The following is a 13599-nucleotide window of genomic DNA, read 5'->3' on the forward strand; positions in this document are numbered from 1 at the left end:
AGATACTACCCAGGATTGTCTTCTCTTAAAGTGACAGGCACTGGATCCCCTGCCCAGGGATTCACCCAGAACAGCTGGATAAGGAGTATCTAGGGTCTGGGGTGGTACAACAGATTCTGGCTAGCTCTCTAAGAAGAACGATCCATTCTTTGCTGTCAAAGAGACTTGTACATCGTTCAGGAAGATTGTCCTCCGTTGCTATTACCCTTGGGCATCCCGTACACCCCTTGCTCAATCCAAGTTCTAATTCCCCTAATAAAAACCAAACAACAAGTTCAAGGACTGGTTACTGTCTGCCGAATTCAAGTCTGTGAAAAAAGCGTGCTGCCTAGCTGTTCTGGACTATAGGACCAAATTTCAGCAACTCCCGAGGGGGTAGTGCTACACACGTTATGTATGGCCACCATAATGGTGCATATACATTTATGTTGTGTTGCACTTACGATATAGTGCATTTTTTTTTTATTTTGTGAATGTATCGGCAATGCTACTTTGTATGTTATGACCAAAAGTCTTGTAATTATTACATTTTCTGAAGTACATCAAAAACAAATGTCAGCTACACTGGGAACAGACAAAGGATTTGTGTTGAACTATGTTTCTACCCATAAAAGTCGATGCAAATGCAGCTTAACCCCTTAACCGTTTCAATACCGTGCAATTTTACACCTTCCTGCCCAGGCCATTTTTCAGGTTTCAGCGCTCTCACACTTTGAATGACAATAGCGGTCATACAACACTGTACCCAAACTAAAATTTTATCATTTTCTTCACACAACTAGAGCTTTCTTTTGGTGGTATTTAATCACGGCTGGGGTTTTTATTTTTTGCTAAATTAACGAAAAAAGACCAAAAATTTTGAAAAAAAAAAACACATTTTTCTTTGTTTCTGTTATAAAAGTTTCCAAATAAATAATTGTTCTTCATAAATTTAGGCCGAGATGTATTCTGCTACATGTCTTTGGTAAAATAACCCAAATTAGGATGTATTTTTTAGTTTGTAGGAAAGTTATAGAGTTCACAAACTATGGTATATATCTGAATATTGATCAATCCTGAAGTACTGACAGCCAATCTAATTTCTTGAGGTCCAAGAATGTCAGAATAGTACAGATATCCCCAAATGACCCCTTTTTGCAGAGTAGACAGTCCAACGTACTTCATAAGAGGCATGGCGAGTTTTTTGAAGTTGTATTTTTTTGTCATCATTTTTCGGAAAATGAAAAAATTTAAAATTATTATTTTTTTTACATACTATTTTTTTTTTTTACATACTGTCACCAGTTCAGTACAGCGTCATCATATAACTGGCATGGTGGTGAACAGGGACACTGACTGGTGACAGTATGAAAAAAAAAAAAAATATATATATTTTTTTTTTTTATTATATTTAATTTTTTATTACATTTTTTAAAATTTTTTTTAAGATTTTTTTTCATATTTTACTATGACCAAAGTAGTACAATGTTACCATAGTAACATTGTACTACTTTGGGGAAGTGATCAGTATTTTTTTTTTTTTTTTTTTTTACACAATTTGCTTATAGCAAAGAATTACTTTGCTATAAGCAAGCATTTACCTGAATGAAATCGATTCATTCAGCTTTTTTTTTTCTTTTTTTTTTTTTTTTTTTGTGCTTAGCTGTGATTTGGTCACAGCTAATCACATGACATGTGCATGTGATTAGCTGTGACCATTCACAGCTAGGCACTAGTATACAATGGATGGCATCATGAATGAAGCCATCCATTGTATACAACTGTCATGTGACCTGCTGTAATTGGTCACAGCAGGTCACATGGTACCAGCAACAGGAGCCGGTACTCGGATCTGTCATCGGCCGTGTCCGAGGTGCACGGCCGGTGACAGATCGCACTGCTGCGCCGCTCTGCATTAGCGCAAACGGTGCATGTGTGGGAGCATGCCAAATGGCGTGCACCCGGAGTGGAGAGACACGTCTGAAGCCGCCAAACGGCCATTGGCCGGGCGGCTAATGGTTAATGCCTGAAGGTTAAACAAATGTTAGTGCCCAAGCACAATTTTGACATGTTAGTAAAATGTACATATAATAATAACTACTTTGTGCATCCAGGTGGATTATACCTTGTATTTTTCCCGGACAACCTCGGCTTTCATTTGTTGTTAAATGATAACGGATATCTCATGATTTTTCTATTATAGGAATACTGGCCAAAAATAGTAAAAAAAAAAAAAAAAAAACCCACACACACACACCCCCCTTTTTAAAATTTAGATGTATGTACATTATCTATTTTATCTTACCTAAAATACACTGACACTACCTGACACTGATAATCTAGAAAAATATACTGATCCTGACCGTTCATCCTTACACTAACCCTGGCACTGACCTAGATCAAACCTTGATCTAGGTATGCTCTCTTTATTTTAGTATTTATTTACACAATTTCTCTCTCCTCTCCATTCACAGAGAAACAAAGGGGCGGGCTTCACGGTGATAGACAGACAATCAAAGGCTATCACCGCGATCAGGTGACCCAGAACCAGGAGTTCCCATTCCCAGTTTAGTATGGGACTCGGAGCTTCTGGTGAGACCCGGGTCTCTGTGCTGGTAGTATGCTGTGCGGTATGCTCCCAGCACAAAGACTGGTACGCATACTGTATATGCGGCCGCATGAAAAAAAGCCCAGTTCAGTGGGGCCACATATAAAGCATATGTTTGGCGCCAAGGGGCAAAAGCAGGTCAGAAGAATCTCCCCAGCATCCCTGTCTACACAATCCTTAAAGCTGCATTCACACCTGTGTGTTCTGGGAACATGTGTAGGAAAACACATTTCCATGTGCTTTCCTGCAATGTCTGAAAAATGTGCATCACACTTGCAGAGCCATTAATTGTTAATGGCTCTGCAGCCAATAAGTGTGCTAAAACATAAAAGGTAAAAAAAAAAAATAAAAGTGCAGGAGCTTCTTTGGCACATTTGACGTGCATAGGGCAGCTTATTCAAATGAATGGGCTTCCTTATGAAAAAAAACACAAAAAAACCCCCAAAAAACCCAAAACATGAAGTGTGAATAGGGCCTAAATTATATTCAGGAAACAAATCAGAATGTATTTTTAACTGTTTCTGTAATCACCATGCATTTTCACTGTATGGTAACTGCATTGTACCCCAAGTGTGAGCAAGAAAGTACAGAGAAGTGCTACAGCTTTTACCAAATATTATTGTACAGATTTAATAAAAAAAATGGGTTTTACCGTAGACTGTCTGAAAAGGATTCCACTCCATATTTAGAAAGGCAGTATCCTCCTCCACAGATGACAACTCTTCCAGCAATGCTGGATACATTAACAACCCGTCCACGGGCTCTTCGGATTAAAGGCAGCATATTCAATGTGACATCGATCAGCCCTAGGAGGTTTACATCCAGAATTTTCTTGAAGTCATCTTTAGTTAGCCATTCATTAGGAGCAGTAGGTGTAGCAATACCTGCATTATTCACCAAACCCCAAAGGCCTGTGTGAAAGATAGTAGAGTTAAAAGGGATACTAAACTCTAGTTAAAAAAAAACAAAAAACCTATTCAATTATACTGTATATTCTTTATGGCAATAGCACTTTTCATTGGTCTCAGCCTCCTCCCAATTCCTTGTTTTTGCTCCTGTGATCGGAGTTCCTATAGTCCCACAGTAGGGAGGAACATAGTCACCCTCTCTTGCTCACTCCTGAGATGATCTAAGGATTATGGACTATAAAGTCTGTAGTGTGCATAGAGCAATGCACATTATGTTTGGGAGCTCATGAAAGACATTACAAGGAGGTAGAAACTCAGTAAAAACCATTTCAAGAAAAATAGATTAAAGGGCCATAAGGTAGTGGATGTGTATGGATTACTTTTGAAGACGAGAGATAATGTTTAGTGTCACTGTAAGAATCTTGCTGTAGTATAGTTTACGTGATAAAATGTGTAAGTTCCTGGCTTCTGAGTGGTTACATAAAAAGCGATTCTACATAAAACACACTGCTCTGTTTTTCTTGGAGTGCAGGAAGATGGTTACTGTACGCATCTTCATATATATTTGGACACAGGCATAATTTTAGGGTTTTTTTTCCAGGTATTTACCAAAAATATATTCATGCTATAGTTACAGTATATAATGGATATGGGCTGAAAGTGCACACTCAGGTTTAATTTGAGGGTATGTACATCCAAATTGGAGGAAGGGTTTAGCAATTACAGCTCTTAAGAGTGGCCATCCCCCCTTTTTCACGGGACCAAAAGTCATTGGACAAATGAATATCAAATAAAATTTAAATTTTTAATATGTTGTTGAGAATCCTTTACTGGCAATGCCTGCCTGAAGTCTGGAACCCATGGACATTACCAAAGACTGGGTTTCCTCCTTTCTGATGCTTTGCCAGGCTGTAACTGCAGCTATCTTCAGTTGTTATTTGTTTTGTGAGTCTTTCTGCCTTTAGTTTTGCCTTCAGAAAGTGAAATGCATGCTCATTTGGGTTGAGATCAGGTGATTGACTCAGCCATTGCAGAATATTCCACTTTTCCTTCAAAAGCTCCTGGGTTGCTTTTGCAGTGTCTTTTGGATCATTGTCCATCTGCACTGTGAAGCGCCATCCAGTCAACTTTGCTGCATTTGACTGACAGTATCTCTAAACACTGCAGAATTCATCCAGCTGCTTCTGTCACATCAATAAACACCAATGACCCAGTGCCACTGGAAGCAATGCATGCTCATGTCATCACACTGCCTCCACCATGTTTTACAGATGTTGTGTGCTTTGGATCATGAGCTGTTCCAAGCCTTCTCCACACTTTTCTTCCTGTCATTCTGGTACAGATTAATCTTAGTTTCATCCGTCCAAAGAATGCTTTTCCAGAACTGGTCTGGCTTTTTTAGATGTTTTTTGGCAAAGTCTAATCTAGCTTTTCTATTTATGCTTACGAATAGTTTCCACATTGTGGTGAACCCTCTGTATTTGCTCTCGTGAAGTCTTCTCTTGATTGTAGACTTTGACAATGATACGCCCACCTCCTGGAGAGTGTCCTTCACTTGTCTGGATGTTGTGAATGGGTTTTTCTTTATCATAGAGAGGATCCTGCGATCATCCACCACTGTTGTCTTCCATGGACATCAATGCCTTTTTATGGTGACAAGATCACCAGTGCATTGTTCTTTCCTCAGAATGTACCAAACTGTTGATTTGGCCACTCCTAATGTTGCTGCTTTCTCTCTGATAGACCATTGTAAGGCTTCAAAAACAAAAAAAAATCTGTTTCACCTTCATGGACAGCTCCTTTTGAATGCATGATGTACGTTCACAGCAATAGATTCCAAATGCAAATACCACTTAGAATCAACTCCAGACCAGAAATAACGAAGGAGTAGCCCACACCTGGCCATAAAACAACTTTTGATTCAAGTGTTCAATTACTTTTGGTCCCTTAAAAAAAAAAAAAAGGGGAGATGAATGTTCTTAAAAGCTGTAATTCCTAAACCTTTCCTCTAATTTGGATGTACATACTCTCAAATTAAACCCAAGAGTGTGCACTTTCAGCCCATATCCATGATATAACTATAGCTTGAATATGTTTTGGTAAATACCTGAAAAAAAATCTAACATTGTGCCTGTGTCCAAATATTTAGGGACCTAACTGTATATGAAGGTTAAAGTGTACTAAAGTTGTTGTTTACAAACATGTTATACTTACCTGCTTTGTGTAATAGTTTTGCACAGAGCAGCCCCAAATATCCTCTTCTGGGGTCCCCCACTGGCACTCCTGGCTCTTCTCTCTACCGAGTGCCTCCATAGCAAGCTGCCTGTTATGGGGGCACTCATGCATGCTCACTCCCAAGCCCCACTCTGTGTGTCCATAGACAGTGCGGCTCAGCCCTACCTCCTGTTCCTTCCTCACTGGCTGTGATTGACAACAGTGGGAGCCAATGGTGCCTGATGCTTCCTCTGAGTCAATGAGGAGGGAGGGACTGATCTGAGAGAGCTGCTGCTCTTGTTCATTGTTGGTCAAGATCGGGCTCAGGTAAGTATGGGGGGGCTGCTGCACACAAAAGGTTTCTTACCTTCATGCAAAGAATTTATGAAGGTAAAAACCTTCAGCCTTTAGAACTACTCTATTTTTGCCTAAGCAGTACCCTGAAAATTGTACCTTTTTGTCTTAAATTCCTCTTGAAACATTTAATTGTAACTAGGCACTCTTGTTTTCTAGTCTTGCAGCTGTATATCTGCATTATGAGATCATTTAAGATACTACTGCCTTCCACTGCTAATCTTAAGAGATTTGGTATGAAATGCGAGATGATACTTTTGAGCTGTTCACTTCTCTCCTAGCTGGAGAGAAAGCTGTAACTGAAAGCATTCCCCGTACCTCCCTTCCTTTGCTTCATCCGCTATATCAATTTTGTGATTTTTGCAACTGTTCTGCATTTATCTGTCATGATGCTTAATATTTACAGTTATCCACTAAATAGTATTACTTTCACAACACTTTTTTTTGCCTTCTCTACATGTGAAATCAGCTGAATGAAATCTCTAATAGCAGAACTAAAGTCTTTTATTTAGAAAAATGTTGCCTGGTAGGCTTTTATTGCCGAACAGCCCTTTCCTTTCCCACTACCATTTTTCTTTTTCATTGTACACCAAACCATTCCTGTACAGTTCAATGTACAATCTCAGCATTCTGTACATGCTGGGAAGAAGTAGCTCCTGTGCGTCTGCATGGTAGTTAGGTCATCTGGGGCCAGTCAAGCCAGCTGAAACTTTGGATTCTGAGGAAAGCAGGAAAAAGATGGCAACAATGACAATGAAGCAACAAAGGGGAGGAAGGTACAGTTGCAGACCAAACAGAAGCTAAGATGGCAGCTTCCTTGGCTAAAAACAATAGGAGGGTTTGGTCCTGCTTTCAGGGAAGGTCCAATACTGATCAGTGACTGTGTAGAAGTATGTAAGCAGGTGCAGTTAGCTGGTTAGCCACTAGATGACTCTATTCCCATTATAGCCTGTGAAGGGGAACTTTAGAAGCAAGTGATTGCTTTCCGTTTTTCCAGAGCTTTCTTAAGTGATGTCCAGGGTGAGTTAGCACCCATATGTAAGCTAGATGAGGAGGAGCACACTCACTCTTGGGGCATGGGAGCCACACATCCAACAACTGTGAACATGTAATCTATACACATGGGCCCTGGACAGGGCAGAAGGCTGGGTGGAGTGGATCTGTATGCAGGAGCACCTGGTTGTAGACATTCTGTGGGATGAGTGCTAGTGTGGATTGCAAAGGCCTTTTAGGCCAGGCTGGAGATCACTGGAGGATTCCTGGGAGAGGTGTACCCAGCTAGGAAGTGTCTACAGAGAGCACAGTCCTGTGCACTTATGACCCTTATGAGGAGAGACTTTAGGAAGATGGCTGTGAGGTAGTGCACGTGCTTTCACCCGAAACTACTGAGGATCGTCCACTTTATGTGACTGACTGTGTATATCAAGTGACTGATGCTGAGTGTGTGTCCTTGTGATGTGACTCTTGCCATTCCCTGAACACCACCAATAAAGTGCAGTGAAAATATTTGAGCTGCATGCACACTTGCGCCATGCTGCTGGAAAAATGCTCAAAAAAAAAAAGCCCCAAAAAACAAACAAAAAAAAACCTCTACACTTTTTCTGCTCCTAGAAGCTGCAGCTAAAAAAACCAAATCATCAGTAGCCCAAAGTAGTGTGCATGGACACAAAGGAGAACACTATTTAGCTTCTAGGAGCAGAAACTAAATACTAATAACTTCTAGGAGCTTTAAAATTGTGTTCTAGCAGGGCTGGTGTAGGGTTGGGGCTTGGCTTGGGCACCAAAACTAGCCAGCCACAAAGCCCCACTTATGAGTAAGACCAGTTCTTTTTAAAGACACAACCTAAAAGGTCATCCAGCCAAAAAAAAAATGGTTTTCCCAAGAGGCTGATTGTAATGCTTTTGGGTGCATAAAAAATTGTGTCCTCCAATCTGACAGATTAACTCTGTATTTCCCCCTACCTTGCATCCAGAAACAACTTAGAGTACACCAAAGTGACCCTTATGCAGGCCATAGACGGTTCGTTTATCGGCCAAATTTTTGTCTGAAAGAATAATCGTCCGATATTCGCAACGTTAGTGGGGCAATGTCATCAGCCGATTTCCGCAGTTCCTCCTCATTTCTTTTATCGGTCATGCTGGAAAATTTACGTAAAACGGCCGATTTTCGTAAGCATTGATGGCAACAGAATGACCAATTTTTCAGCCGATAAACGAGCAGTCTATGGCCTGCTTTACTATGCTCCAAATGCAACTCCTTTCCCCATAATTTCACAAGGTGCAGCAATGTCAACAAATTCAAGGTTGCAGGGTGTAGATTACCAAATGCTTGCACAGTTAATATAGGCATCCTAATCCTGTTGGAGGCCAAACAGTGTCTATTAATTGCATTGGCCAACATTTCATACACACCTTTATTTGTGGCAGTGTATAATTAATTCAGCTTTATCCCTCCACAAGTTGGTTTATGAACACTGCCGTCCCCCGTCCCCCCATAAAAAAAGTATGGAATTGAAAAATCACTCATAACAGATAAGAATCCATCAAATAATGGTCTCACTTCAGTACAGTGTAGAGTTCTAATTGGTTGCATTTAAGAATTACAACTTTTTTTATAGGCTAAATTTACACAACTTGTATAATTTGTTAATTTGTATACATTACAATATCAAACCTTGGTCTGAGACTATATCATTGACCCACTTGGCAGCGGAGCTCACGCTTTCAGAGTTTGTTACATTGAGGATTGTTGTCTGCAGTCTACTGGAAGCCTCTTTCTTTAGATTCTCAACCCCCGTCTCGGTCAAGCAAGCAGCCAGAACCTTCATTCCACGTTTGTCCAGTTGTTTAGCCAACACATTTCCAAACCCTGAATCACATCCAGTGATGAAGACATATTTATCTGTGAGATTCTCCAAAATCAGACTGTATTTGTACCATCTGTACAAGAGGATCAAACCAAAAGCTGCCAGTAGAAGTAGCCACATGATGAAAAATCAGGATACCTATAGTGACACATGAAAAGCATTAACTATTATTTACATTCTTTATTTACAGGAAAATATAAATTGAAGTCTTGGTGTCAATATTCTGCACATTTTAATATCAAGCACTTAAAAAATGTCTAAATTAAAAAGGCATATTCCACGTTTTCAAAACCATGACTAGACAGTATGGCTCCAACATAAAACATATATATCAAGAAACCTAAAACCAATATATGTGTATATATAAAGCGCTTTCCCAACACTACATTAGATAGTGAGAGTCCTATAAAAGGGCATCACATAAATACAAAATTGTAAATGGATGAAAGCCCTATAGAAGGGTGTCACATTGGTCCAGAAAGGTCTTCTCCAATGTGTAATGTATGAATTTCCCACTACCAGAAGGTGTTGACCCCCCATAATGGATGGTCAAATATCGTTTGGATGATCAAACATTTGGATTTCCAACTGTAAGCTCTCATATGGTGGGTCTCCGGTCTCCCCATCTCTCAAGGGAGCGCAACATGAAAAGCAGATATTCATAAAATACATTCTAGATACTTATTTCAAGTTTTAGAGATACAGCATACATGCCATATACCACTCTTCACTCTGGTCACCCATCAAAAAAATCTGAATATTCTAATGTAGTGTTTTATATAGTTTCCTTGTATCAGGAAAGAAAACACATAAAAAGTAGACATAACCTCTATGGCGCTCGATCTGCAAAAATGAAACGATGAGTGGCAATATACACATACCTGCTATACAATCATACAGTTAATAACATACTAACTTGTAGCAAACACAAACTCGGAAACAGGACAAGTTGATCAGCAAGATCATTTAAAAAAAAAAAAAAAAAAAAAATTATAAATTCGACCGTATCTAAGAAACTAGAACTGATGCAGTCTAGTCAATGTAATTTTCTGATTCAGCACCCCGAACAGGTAAAAAGAGCAACGCACCAAGAAAAAAAAAAAAAGAAGATCTCTTCTGTTGGGCTGTGTGATTATTAGGATATTTCATAATTTAAGGTGATAATTTGCCACTCAAAAGCTGCATTTAAAATATCCAGCTTTGTTGAGCAAAAAATTATCTCCTTTGAGTAATCCATATGCACTGCCAGGAATATAGCAGATACACACATTCCTCTGTTCTGAAGAAATAGCTCTTTGTTTCACCACATCCTCTCTCTGGCTTATATGTGAATGGGAAGGGGAGGAGGGCAGTCTACTTTCATTATAACCAAGTATATCTCAGCACTGTAATGAGAAAAGGCGCAGTGTTTGCATCTCTTTAGAAGAGGACATGTCTGGAGCTCCTGCAGGGGAAGGCTGATATTTGACTTGTATCGGAGCAAAGTCATCCAGATAAAAAAAAAAAAGCAGTAAGCCAATCACAGAATCAGAAAATAAGATTTCTGGGTGCATTCTGTGCACCAGTAATGTATGGAATGCCTCCATTTTGCCATACTGCAGGGAAAAGGCAGTTGAATTTGAGTTTTAAAATATATGGTGTATATACAAAGATTGTGACGGAAAAGCAATTTAACAGTAAATTACTTGTTCAGAAATTAAATGCATTTAATTGAAAATGCATGTTTCTTTCACATTTTGTCATATAGAATATTTTTGAGGGCTACAAATAACTACATACACAAGTAAGGCATTTTTTATTAAATTGTATTTAAGCATACATAATTTAGATTTCAGGTCAGTTGCCAATAAATTCTTTACATACTTATCCTATCCTAATATAGATTTGATTTTATTATGCCATTTCAAGTTTCATGACAATGGGATTCTGCCTATGTTTCATCCATTGCACAACCCTAATACATAAAGAGTAGCACCCAATTACATCTTCACCCTGGGCGCCAGAGCATTTTGTTCCTGCACACCCCTGGGGAGGGGACTACTTAGTGGCCACTGTTTTCCTTTATTCTTCTACCCAGAAATGGGGACAGGTGGAAGGAGAAGAAGAGAATTTAGTGAGGTTGTGCGCTTACCACAAGTACACACAATGTAAGCATTGTATGCAAATAACTGGGCGTCACGGTCTGGTCAGCAGCCTGGGCAACATCTGGTCATATGAGGACATCTGGGTCACAGGTCCAACGCTGTCCAGGCCCCCTCTGGCTCTCAACTCCAAATCGCCACCTCACAAAGCTCATTAACAAACGAGCCGGGAGGCAAAAAAGTGCTAATAGTGAAGTACGTTTATTAAGAGCATAAAAAGTGAGCTAAAACAGCAACAACTCACATTGATAAAGCATACATCCAGGCCCAATAAATAGGCTCCCTGGTGGCTAGTAGTTCAGTCAGCATGCAAAAATATATACACCTCCAGGTCCAATAGATAAGTCCCTGGTGGCTAGTGGTATCATCAGCATAAAGATATAAAGTTTAAATATTTTGTGATGACAGAAAGATACTCATCCAGGTCTGGTGAAGGTATTCCCTGGTGACTAGTGGTTCCCTAATAGCAAGGCGTCAATAGGGTGGATCCCCTAACATGTTTCGAGCTAAAGCTCGTTTTCAAAGGGGTGAATCCTAACCCTAGACGCCAATTCTGAAATACCCGCGGCCGCGCATGCGCATTTTATTAAAGTCCTTGCGATAGTCTATTCGTTATGTGTATGTGACATTTATTTATGATAATATTGTATATAGGTCACCTAAAAGGGTCATGATCCTATTTTTTTAATAAAGATGTATTCACTATATATTTTACTTTGGATGCACTGACTGATGGATCATCGCAAGGACTTTAATAAAATGTGATCCAGAAAATTATACATGTATAGCAGTGTACATATGTTGTTCTTTTTAATTTGATGTCATGGTTATGGATTTGGATGTATTCCATGGCTCTTATATATATTTCCCTGGTAGTCCAGTGTATCTGGGCTTTGTTTTTATTACTTAGATGCTGCTCTGGTCTCCAGTTTCATGGAGGAACGAGCAGCCGTCCAGACCCGCCCTAAGCCTGCCTATGTGTGGGCGGATGTGGACACTTGGGCTTCAGCATCCATATTAACGATGCGCTCGCGCATGCGCAGTAGTCACACGGTAGCGTGTGATGTCATTCATGCATGCGCAGTATCCCGGAGCGGCGCGTGGCGTGTAATGCACATGCGCGGCCACGGGTATTTCAGAATTGGCGTCTAGGGTTAGGATTCACCCTGTGAGGGACCGCCGAGCGGCACCACTAGCACTCCACTGGTCAGGCGTGCCCAGAGCGCGGAGTCTAAGCCCCAGGGTACTTTTTCACCAGGGCCCCTGATGGTGGGGATGGACTTGTAGTACCCCGAGACCAGGTCGCCACTACTGAGCACACCTGTCAGTGGTAGGGGTGTTCACCAGGGGCTCCAACCAGGGAGAGCCAGATGTGAGGAGGTCGGGTGACCCCGATGGGATGGATGGATGGATGGCTGAGCAAGTGCGAAGTCAGACAGGCCGAGTCGGTAACGTAGAGGACGGTAAGGTACAAGGGAGCAGGCAGAGAATCGTCGGGTCACACGCCAGGTCAGCAACAGGAGGTCAGATCTAATGAGGGGCATCCAGGGAGAGAGGTCAGGCAAGCAAGGGTCTGGGCAGGAGAAATCAGCAGGTCAAGAACAATCCGGGTCAATAAACTTACAAGGCACAGGTACAGAATCACAGGAAGCAGGTAAGACCAGAAGGCAACGAAATGACAGCTCAGGGACCTTTAAATATCCCGCCCTGCGCTGCCATTGGTGCCCAGCGGGCGGCCGCGGCTTCTACTGCGCATGCGCGAACTTGAACGCCGCGGCCGGCCCGGACCTAGTGCCCGTGTACAGGGCGGAGCAGTGTGCCTGCGCCGGGACCATCGCGGCAGGGATCGAGGGGATCCCTGACACACCCCTTTGAAAACGAGCTTTAGCTCGAAACATGTTAGGGGATCCACCCTATTGACGCCTTGCTATTAGGGAACCACTAGTCACCAGGGAATACCTTCACCAGACCTGGATGAGTATCTTTCTGTCATCACAAAATATTTAAACTTTATATCTTTATGCTGATACCACTAGCCACCAGGGACTTATCTATTGGACCTGGAGGTGTATATATTTTTGCATGCTGACTGAACTACTAGCCACCAGGGAGCCCATTTATTGGGCCTGGATGTATGCTTTATCAATGTGAGTTGTTGCTGTTTTAGCTCACTTTTTATGCTCTTAATAAACGTACTTCACTATTAGCACTTTTTTGCCTCCCGGCTCGTTTGTTAATGAGCTTTGTAAGGTGGAGATTTGGAGTTGAGAGCCAGAGGGGGCCTGGACAGCGCTGGACCTGTGACCCAGATGTCCTCATATGACCAGATGTTGCCCAGGCTGCTGACCAGACCGTGACGCCCAGTTATTTGCATACAATGCTTACATTGTGTGTACTTGTGGTAAGCGCACAACCTCACTAAATTCTCTTCTTATTCTACTGAATGGGATTTGGAAACACCATTGGATCATATCCAGCTTCCTTTTTGCTATACTATATGAACTATTGAATTTTTACTATATATGGTG

At 41.1% G+C, this 13599-nt stretch overlaps 1 protein-coding gene across 3 annotated transcripts in view; it reads right to left on the bottom strand.

The window, feature by feature from the left end:
• The window catches only part of LOC149473375 (retinol dehydrogenase 16-like), a 51778-nt gene that overhangs the window by 14186 nt on the left and 23993 nt on the right, over nucleotides 1-13599 (bottom strand). For all 3 annotated transcript variants that reach the window (XM_089680961.1, XM_089680954.1, XM_089680947.1), the window contains exons 2-3: nucleotides 8738-9068; nucleotides 3240-3498 (exon numbers count right to left, since the gene is read on the bottom strand). In XM_089680961.1, coding sequence (XP_089537087.1) covers nucleotides 3240-3498; nucleotides 8738-9050 — 572 coding nt within the window. In that variant the 5' untranslated portion in view covers nucleotides 9051-9068. The remainder of the gene's footprint in view (nucleotides 1-3239; nucleotides 3499-8737; nucleotides 9069-13599) is intronic.

This window comes from Staurois parvus, unplaced genomic scaffold (genome assembly GCF_062004578.1).
Source record: "Staurois parvus isolate SC_StPar_1 unplaced genomic scaffold, SC_StPar_1.0 ptg000017l, whole genome shotgun sequence".
Lineage (NCBI taxonomy): Eukaryota > Metazoa > Chordata > Amphibia > Anura > Ranidae > Staurois > Staurois parvus.